This window comes from Chiloscyllium plagiosum, chromosome 5 (genome assembly GCF_004010195.1).
Source record: "Chiloscyllium plagiosum isolate BGI_BamShark_2017 chromosome 5, ASM401019v2, whole genome shotgun sequence".
NCBI lineage: Eukaryota > Metazoa > Chordata > Chondrichthyes > Orectolobiformes > Hemiscylliidae > Chiloscyllium > Chiloscyllium plagiosum.
Window position 1 is genome coordinate 73,741,831 of NC_057714.1, and position 10,575 is coordinate 73,752,405.

A 10,575-nucleotide genomic window follows, 5' to 3' on the forward strand; every position below is an offset into this window, starting at 1 on the left:
ACATGAAGGGTCATAGTTTTAAGCTGTTTGGCAGAAAGTATAGAGGGGATGTCAGAGGTGGGTTCTTTATGCAGAGAGTTGTGAGAGCATGGAATGCGTCGCCAGCAGCAGTTGTGGAAGCGAGGTCATTGGGGATATTTAAGAGACTGCTGGACATGCATATGGTCACAGAAATTTGAGGGTTTGTACATTAGGTTTACCTTACATGAGGATCTATGGTCGGCACAACATCTTGGGCTGAAGGGCCTGTTCTGTGCTGTACTGTTCTACGTTCTATGTCTAACACTGCCAGGGTGCTGTCTTTTGAATGAAACATTAAATCAAATGTCAATCAGTCCACACAAGGGGACATAAAAATTTCCATAGCACTATTTGAAGATGATAATCTGTCTATCCCTCACTCAACATCACAAATATAACATGGTCAGTTATCCCTGGCTGTTTGTGAACTTTTGATGTGTTCAAATTAGCTGCCATGTTTCCCTATATGACAACAATGGTTTAACAAAAAAGAACATGGCTTATGACGTTCTTTAACACATGCTAAGGTCTTGAAAAGAGCTTTTAAAGCCAAATGCTCTTCTTTCATTTATTTTTGTTCATTCGTGAGATGAGGGCATGGCTAGTTGAGTGAACATTTATTGCCCAGTCCATAGGATAGTTAAGAGTCAGCCACATTGTTGTGAGTCTGGAGTCACATGTTGGCCAGACCTGGTAAAAATGGCAGTTTCCTATCTTAAAAGACATCAGTGAACTAGATGGGTTCTTCTGGCAATCAATTTGTGGTCATCATTAGACCCCTAATTCCAGACTTCTATTGAATTCAAATTCCACCATCTACAATAGCAGGATTCAAAGTTGGGTCTCCAAAACATTCCTTGGGTCTATGGATTAACAGGCTAGCAACATTACCACTAGGCCATTGCCTCCCCTATTTTATATAGTAATCTTTATTTGAAAGGTAAGGCTATCTGGCCTACGACATGTCCATGCCTTGGCTGGCTTGCCAGCAGGTGCTTCAAACAGATGACTGAAGGATTCACTCCCATAGATAGTTTTGACGGGGCTGGTAAACATTGTTCAAGACTGGAACTGACCTCTGGTCTCATAGCTGTTCTTTAGCATCGTACCTACAAATAATTCATGATAGATACAAACTCTATATCCACAAACATTTATATGTTACTTCTAACGTAAAACAAGACTTTAAAACTTTAAAGACTTTAAACGGGAAAGGATGAGAATGATGGTTAAGTGTCATGTTAAAAGGAATTTGTGCAGGTAAAAGACCAAGAAAGATTGTGACAACTTCTTTTGGCAGGGTGTACAAAACAGGGAGTAAAACAAAATGTATCCAAATTGCAGATCCACTGGACTGAATAAGTGCCCAGGAAAGAAGAGATGGAAACATTAGTGGAATAGAACATACATGGGGAAGGTTTCTCAATAACTTAGGCAATGTTACGAATGGATCTAAAAATGAAGACAGTCCAGGAGTCAATAAACACAAGGACAGACAATCACAGGAGCTTATAAGTCAAAGCAGCAGGCCAGTGGATTATTTTGCAGGTACCGCGAAGGTAATTTGAGACATGATGAAGTTAGTGAAATTTGAGAGGAAAGAAAAATACCAGGAGGTTTCAGTCACACAAGAAACCAAAGAGAAGAATTCCAGCAACAAAGGAGAGGAGTGAGACTTAGTCACAAATCATAAACATTGAATAAATTCAGGTATGGATCAAAAACAATTCGTACACTACCAAGTTCAACCAAAGAGGTTGATGCAGTCAGGAGGCTTTGTTAGCAAACAGTTAAATATGATGGCTCCAGTTTTGCCAATATTAAAACTGCAGCAATTTCCAAGACGTGATCAGCCAGGCAGATTATAGAGTGAAAGCTCTCGATTATGATAGTGATAAACATTGTACAGTTTGATGCGACTAGCATGAAATTGAGATTGTGACACAGTAATGATGTAATCAATGAGTAGTTATATATATGGAATAGGAACAAGCAAAAGAAAAGGAGCTAAACTTCTGTAGGGTGGATCTATAAAATTGGAGAACAAATCATTCAAAGCAACATATAATCTTAATTTGGCTAATCAAAGCTATAAAGCAGACAAATTGATTTTTAGTCTGAGACTAGACTCACTCACTTAATAATCATATTAATTATGAGTAATAAAACAATAAACAACAATCAGGCTTCTGAGATAATATTTTCTGATGTTAACCTAGTGACAAAAGTTAGAAGCAGAAATTATTGAGTCTATTGATGACCGATTGTTAAATTACTACAGAATTGAGACCAACTATTTTCAAAGAATGTGTTAACACTGCAAGACCAAATATTATTCATTAACTTCTGGCATTTGGATTGAAATCTACTTCATAGTGTTTCAACAAAATCTATGGTTGTGTGAAATGATTGAATAGCTGTTACTCCCATAATAGGTGTAAGTGTGCAATGCAAAACAAATGCTCAGAAGTAGTTATAAATTCAATCACATGAACCGGACAAATGAAGAAAATTATGCTGAGGCATTAACTTCTGTAACTTAAGTGGCATTTTATTTAATTTTGACATTACTGGTGGTGGAAAACAGGAATGTATTCTACTCCCCAGAATAAGTTTACATTTATAATTAAGAGAATTCACAAAAAAAATAATGCGTTAAAAATAATTAAGTTAATAGTTATTCTTATTCTTACCTGCTGATATGCCCAGTTGAGTAGTTTGTATCTGTATGATCTTCTCATAGGATAGCAGAGACTGAAGAATGCATGCAGCACAGCATAGAAGAAGCTGATAAGTCCTAGTTGTTTTCGTACCAACATCCAGTGAGCCAGCCATTGAGGAAACTGTCGGTATTTGGTCCCATAATAGAGCTGAAAAATGGCTGCCAAAATTCCTGGTAAATACACTGAAGTCAAAAGTATAATGGCAACCACTGGAAGCATTTTGTTCATGGCCAAAATGGGAATTCTGTAGAATACGTTTTTGCTTTCAGTTATATAGGGGTGAATGATATCTCTCAGTAAAGTATATACGAAAACAACAACGGACAATCCCCCAGCTAGCTTTACAGGAAAGTGCCAAAGTGGGAAAAACTCCAGCTGGCTATCAAGCTGTGAAGGATATTCAAAGTCATCAAAAGGAGGATGTTTTGGCCATTTTGAATTTCTTGTTGATATCCCGGAATTCTGCAACACAAATTAGATTTTGATTCAGTGAACAAAAATAAGTAGGTGGCTTTCAAACTAGCAGAATTTTCCTTTGTTTCATTTTATAAATATGGAACTTGAATAACTGGGCAAGTTGTCTACACAGCTGTACAGCTTTAACATAACTATCCTCTGCTATAAGTAGTAGTACTCATTCCAAAAAAAATCAGAGGTTTTCTTCTAACTGACACAACCTATAATTGGGAATGGGGACAGGCGTGGAGTTCTGGAACAAAATGATCAATCAGATGATTCATGTAATGCTCATATGCAGAGTCACAGGGTTTTTACAGTGCAAAATGAGGTCATCCAGCTCATCATGTATGCGCTGGCTCTCCAGATGACCATCCTCTCCACGTAATGTTGTACATTCCTCCCTTTCTAAAGAACCATTTAATTCCCTTTTGGATATTGTTTGGGACATTCTTGAAGAAAACTTCAACTGCTACGGCATTCCTAACTCTGATGAGTGACAATGGCCCTCAGTTCATGAGTGAAGAACTCAGCCGTTTCATAAATGATTGGGAAATTCAACACCTTACACCACCTTCATTCTATCCCCAGTGAAATGGAAAGGCTGAATTGGCTATCATAATTAGCAAAGGAGTCATAAAACAATCGGGCAAATCCAATACATATATACTCATGGCAATTCTCAAGTGGAGAAACACAACTACTGAAGGCATTAAAAGGAGTCCACTAAAAAGGACTCATAGTATGCAGCACTCAAATATTCTTTCAATAGCAAGACGTTATTAAAACCAGAAGTACTATAAAGCTGGGGAGGGTTCAGAAGAGCTTTTCGAAGATGTTGCCGAGTATGGAAGGTTTTAATTATGAAGAAAGGCTGGACAGGCTAGGATCTTTTTCAACGGAGCATAGGGGGTTGAAAGGTAACCTAATAGAAGGTTATAAAATAATGACAGGTATAGATAGAGTTGATGGTAGTTATCTTTTCCCCAAGATGGGGAATTTCGAGACTGGGAATTTCAAGACTGGGAACACATCTTTAAAGGAGAGAGGAGAGAGATTTAAAAAAGACATGAGGCATTTTTTTTAAACACAGAGTGTGGTTTGCATGTGGAATGAAGAAGTGGTGGATGTGGATACAATTACAACATTTAAATGACAATTTGATAGATACATGAATAAGAAAGGTTTGGAGGGATATGGGCCAGGAGCAGGCAGGTGCGACTAGCTTAGTCTGGGATTTAGCATGGACTGGTTGGACAGAAGGGTCTGTGCTGAATGACTTTATGACTCAATGACTAGTAACAGGTGTGAATGGCAAAATCAAGGTGAAATGGCAGAAAGCCAAATTTAAACTTGACAAGAGTGCTGAACCATTGCAACAGTTGAGCATTGGGGATCAGTCAGAAAAGGAAGCTTCATCACTCTCAACAAAAATTAGCTGAAGTGGCAACTTTGGGCCCATGTAAGCAGTTATCGCCTTAATCTTATATGGTGGATCAAATCATAACTGCAGGCACATGCTCAGAACTGGAACAACTGTTCCTCAAATGCAGGCAGCCGCACAGGAAGAGGTGAATTCATCAGTCTTAGAGGTCCACAGCAATCCAAAAACAGCAATGGAACACCAACAGTTATCGCAGCAACAACAAGTGACACAGGAATGATGCTCCCCACAGGAAGCACATCACTTGGATGTACAGCCAACAACAATGTGTATATGCATCATAAATAAACCAGCACAATTTAAACAGTGTGGGTGGAATCTTACCAAGCTCTAAATGATGAGATGAGTGGCAAAATTTACTGAGATGGTAGACTCAATGTTGAGATCATCTTGCTGCAATGTCTCTGTCTTGCTCAAAAGACATAGCATGATCCTTGCACTGGTGTGTTGAGTTCCCATTGATGCTCTTTATTAGGGAAATCAGGGTCAGGATCCTCTGCTCATAAGGTGTAAGGAACTGAATGACAGATGGTGTGTTATCTTGACTTTGTCTGTCTTATTCCGTAATGTTTTATTACTAGAATGAGGGGGAGGCATCTGTTACGGAAAATCGAAGTGGGAGGCACAGTTATTACTGTTGGTGCGGGTTTCCTAGAGCAAGAGAGTTGGCAGTGCGGTAGGCATGCAGAGTAAGTGGTATGGCAGTTTGGGACGGGTCACAGTGAGTGGGGAAGTTGTTGCAGGCAATAATGAGAGTGATAGAACATGAGCCTTGGTGAGGGATGAATGCAGTAGTAAAGATAGGAATGAGTATGAGATATCAGAGAGAATCACAGCACTTGTGCAGGCAGAGTGGAGAAAGGCAATGATCAAATGCCTGGCATTCTTCCAGATGGCTGAGACTGCTTCAGTGTGGGTGGCTACCTCAGACCAGGCTGGTATGGCCTGGTAATGTGTTCTCTCCACAGATACTGGGGATACTGCACTGTCTCATCCAGCAGAACCCTGCCCACATCATGGGGTGCTTATTTCCCCCTGTCTTCCATGTTCAGGGCAAACGTCAGGAATCATGCAAGGCAGCTCCATACTGACAGTGTTTGTCCAGGTGCATCTTGGCCTTTTTAATACATTGTCGCCCCGTATCTCCAGTGAGTGGTGTGTTGCTCCAGGAACAGAGCATGATGAGTCGGGACATAAATAGGTCATGATTCTCGCTATGAGGGCTTGAACGAAGCTTGGTAAGATATGGTGAGCAAACGGGTTTGGCCTCATGGCAAAAATTGTTTCATCAAACATGCACAACTTGCACTTAGAATTAGAAACAGAATTAGAATTATGTTGTATTGTCATGCGTATTCGAGAACAAAAGGTATAGGCATACAGTGAAAAATGTACAACGTCCACCACACATGGTGCCATCTTAGGCAGAAAGTACCTAGTTACAAACCACAGGTACTAAAATAAATTAGGTACAAAAATTAGGTAAATTACAGTCCTTCATTATGTTAAATTAAAAAAAAAAGTTAAAAGATAAACATAGCCAGAAAATGGTAAGATTCCTCCATGTGTGTGTGTAATACATGTGCAGAGACTGAGGAGGATAACAAACTGCCAATGCACAAGATCAGTTCTATTAACACCAGTTGGATAATGTAGTTAATTCAAAATGTTCTTGATGAAAAGGGGGATTTGAATGAATGAATGAATGAATACAATGAAATAAATTTCAAAACTGTACTATTGTTTGTCCTGGCTAACTGCAGTCATGTGAGCTCTACCATGAGGCACTGACAGAGGCATCCATCTCGTAGCCAGTTTCAATAAAATCACAGAATGTTGGTTTGATGGCTCGTAACAAACTCCCCACCACACTCTCAGGAAGTGCACTTGACCACTTGTTGAGTGTAAACATTTTTCATTGTTTCACTTTCACTTTTTCATTAATTAGTTTAAATCTGCACCCTCTCATTCTTAGTCCCTTCATTAGCGAGAACATTTTCTCCCTATTTATTCTGTCCACCCTCCTCATGATTTTAAATTCTTCAATCAGATGTCCTCTCATTCTTCTCTTCTCCAAGGAAAACAGTTCAAGTTTCTCCAATCTATCTTCATAACTGAAATTGCCCATCCCTGGAATCATTCTCTTAAATCTTTTCTGAATACTGCCTAATGCCTTCACTCCTTCCTTCATCCATGGTGCTCAAACTGCAAAATCGAACTAGTGTCTAAATAAGTTCCACATAACTCCTTGCTCTTGTACTCTGTTAATAAAGCCTAGGATGTCATATGCTTTGTTAACTGCACTACCAACCTGTTACATCACTTTTACTGTCTTTTTGCATATATTACCCAAGGTTCCTCTGCCCCATGCTCCTTTTAGTGTTGAGTCTTTTATTTTACTGGCTCTTCCTTCCAAAAATATATTATCTCACACTTTGCTGTATTTAACTTCACCTGACACCCATGTGTCTCTCCACCAATTTCTAATGTTGTTCTACACTATTCCCCTAATGTTTTCAATGCTTCCAAGCTCCTATCATCTGCAATTGCACAAGTTCAACAAGGTCTAGGTAATTAAGCAGTAAAAACAAGCATTCGAACATGAACCTTTGGTGAAATTCACAGAAAAACCTCCCCCCAGCCTGAAGCACATCCATTAAGCATTACTCCGTTTCCTAACACTCAGCCAAATTTATATCCATGGTGCTGCTATCCCTTCATATTCTATGAGCTTGGCCTTTGCTCACAAGTCTGCTGTCTGGCACTGTATCAAATATTTATTGGTAGCCTGCATGAACCACATCTATAAAATTGCCTTAATCAATTCTTTATTACCTCTTCAAAACAAAAGTTCCAGGAACCTAAAAAAGATTTACATCAATGACATCCGTTCTTAATGAACCCATACTGTATTTATCCACATGCCTATTTATTTTGTCCTGAATTGTTTCTTGATTTTCCACTGAAGTTAAACTGACTGATATTGTTTGGATTATCCTTATACCCCTTTATAAAAGAAGGGATAACATATGCAATTCTCCAGTCCCTTGAAACCATCCCTGAGTCTAAGGAAGACTAAAAGATTATTGCAGTGCATCTGCAATTTCCATTCTCACTTCTTTCAGTAAACTTGGATATCAGTTCCAGTGGAGAAAGTGAGGGCTGCAGATGCTGGAGATCAGAGCTGAAAATGTGTTGCTGGAAAAGTCAGGCAGCATCCAAGGAACAGGAGAATCGACGTTTCGGGCATAAGCCCTTCTTCAGGAAGTCCTTTTTAACTTTAAATACAAACAGCTTACTCAATTCTTCATCTTTGTCTATCTTAAACTTTCAGTGACTTAATTTCTTTCTCTTTCATTGTTGCCTGCATAACATCTTTTTCCTTGGTAAAGATAGATGCAAGGTCTTAGTTTAATACTTCAGTCTTGCCATCTGCTTACACATCTAAAACCCGTTTTGACCTGAATCAATCTCATTCCCCACTTTCCTGCCTTTTTACTATTTATAAAATGACAGTGGATTTCCCATGTTAGCTGCCAGTCTCCTTTCATATTCCCTCTCTGAGTCTCTTGTTTGCTTTCTCACCACTTCTCAGAGTCTTCTATATTCACTCTGGTTCTCAATTGTACATCTGTCATAGCACAATTTTTAATTCTATCTTATAATTTCTACCTCTTTCTTTTTCATCCAAAGAAGTCTGGATTTGTTATCTACCCTTCCATTGATAGTACCTGAACCATCTTTTCTTTAAATGACAATAGTGTTGGTTGTTGGTGGTGCAAGGCAAAAGTGAGTAGTCATGGGGTAAGAACCAAAATATGCGTTGCGAACAGGTAGATGGCAGAATGACAACCGGCTAAAACAACTGGTGATGCAACAAAAATCAGGAAAAATGGAGCAAAATAGGACACAAAAACAGAAATTGCTGGATAAGCTCAGCAGATCTGGCAGCATCTGCACAGAGAAATCAGAGTTAACATTTTGAGTCGAGTGACCCTTCCTCAGTTCTTTCAGGTGTATCAAAATAGGGGAGACGTTGTGGTCTGAAATGATTGAATTCAGTTTTGAATCCTGAACACGACAAAATGCCAAATAAAATGATGAGCTACTTTTCCTCAAGCTTCTATTTAGTTTCACTGGAATACAGCAGATGGCTGAGGAACAGACGTGTCAGACAGTGAAGAATTAAAATGACAGCTGATCAGAAGCTCAGGACCACAGGATTCTACTTAAGGATTGAAAAGAACTGTTCCACAAAGAGGCCACATAATCTACATTTAGTCTCACCATTGTAGTGGAAATTGCACTGTAATCGATAACCACAGCTCACCAAATTGAAAGGCATACAACATAAATCATTTTCAAAAAAACAACAAACTGTGGATGCTGAAAATCTGAAATAAAAAACAGAAATTGCTGGAAAATCTCAACAGGTCTGGCAGCACCTGTGGACAGAAATCAAGTTAACATTTCGGGTCCAAAATGGCAGCGAGTAAAAGGATTTTTTTGTACAGAAGAGGGTGTGGGGAGAGTGGGGACGAACTGAATAATAGGTGGAAGTAGAGCCCAAAGAGACAGAAAAACAGTTGGACAGACAAAGGAGTGGGTAAAGGTCATTCTGGGGGAGTCAACAGCTGCTAAATCTCTTGCAGATGGTGGATTGTTTGGGGTCTTAGGCAGTGAGTGGAAGGTGAAAAAAAACTGGAGTTGCATCAAATTTGTGTATATTGAAAGAAGACATGGAAAGACAAGGGGTTGTTAGGGAGATTGAAGAGTGAGTCAAGGTGTTGCTGGAAAGAATTGTCTCTTTAGGATGATGAAAAGTTTTTAACGTCACTTTGAGATGCAGGAATATAGAAGCTAATGGAGTAATGGAGTTTAGGGGAGGCGATGGCCTTATGGTATTATTGCTGGATTGTTAATCCAGACACCCAGGAATGTTCTGCAGATCTGCATTTGAATCCTGCCATGGCAGATGGTGGAATTTGAATACAATAAATAGGAATCTGGAATTAAGAGTCTATTGATGATCATGAATACATTATCAATTATTGTAAAAACCCATCCGATTCACTAATGTCCTTTAGGGAAGGCAGTTTGCCATTCTTCGAGGGGAAAGTGAGGACTGCAGATGCTGGAGATCAGAGCTGAAAATGTGTTGCTGGAAAGGCGGAGCAGGTCAGGCAGCATCCAAGGAGCAGGAGAATCGACGTTTTGGGCATGAGCCCTTCTTCAGGAATGAGGAAAGTGTGTCCAGCAGGCTAAGATAAAAGGGAGGGAGGAGGGACTTGGGGGAGGGGCGTTGGAAATGCGATAGGTGGAAGGAGGTCAAGGTGAGGGTGATAGGCCGGAGAGGTCAGGAAGAAGATTGCAGGTTAGGAAGGCGGTGCTGAGTTTGAGGGATTTGACTAAGACAAGGTGAGGGGAGGGGAAATGAGGTTTATAGTAAAAGTCAGTGTTGAGTCGGTCGCCCGAGATAGAAATGGAAAGGTCTAGGAAGGGGAGGAAGGAGTCTGAGACGGTCCAGGTGAATTTGAGGTCGGGGTGGAAGGTGTTGGTAAAGTGGATGAACTGTTCAACCTCCTCGTGGGAGTTCCAGATTTTGTTGGTCTGAACGTAGTCCGGAGTCCGTGTGGGGTCAGTCGGTTCCGTAGGCAGGTGCTCCCACGAGGAGGTTGAACAGTTCATCCACTTTACCAACACTTTCCACCCTGACCTCAAATTCACCTGGACCTTCTCAGACTCCTCCCTCCCGTTCCTAGACCTTTCCATTTCTATCTCAGGCGACCGAATCAATACCGACATTTACTATAAACCGACCGACTCCCACAGCTACCTAGACTACACCTCCTCCCACCCTGCCCCCTGTAAAAACGCCATCCCATATTCCCAATTCCTTCGTCTCCGCCGCATCTGCTCCCAAGAGGACCA

The 10,575-nt window shown here is 40.2% G+C and overlaps 1 protein-coding gene across 4 annotated transcripts in view; it reads right to left on the reverse strand.

Moving 5' to 3' along the window:
* The window catches only part of LOC122550004 (metalloreductase STEAP1-like), a 50,046-nt gene that overhangs the window by 22,469 nt on the left and 17,002 nt on the right, over positions 1 to 10,575 (reverse strand). For all 4 annotated transcript variants that reach the window (XM_043690370.1, XM_043690369.1, XM_043690371.1 and 1 more), the window contains exon 3: positions 2,715 to 3,206. In XM_043690370.1, the coding sequence (XP_043546305.1) occupies positions 2,715 to 3,206 (492 nt within the window). The remainder of the gene's footprint in view (positions 1 to 2,714; positions 3,207 to 10,575) is intronic.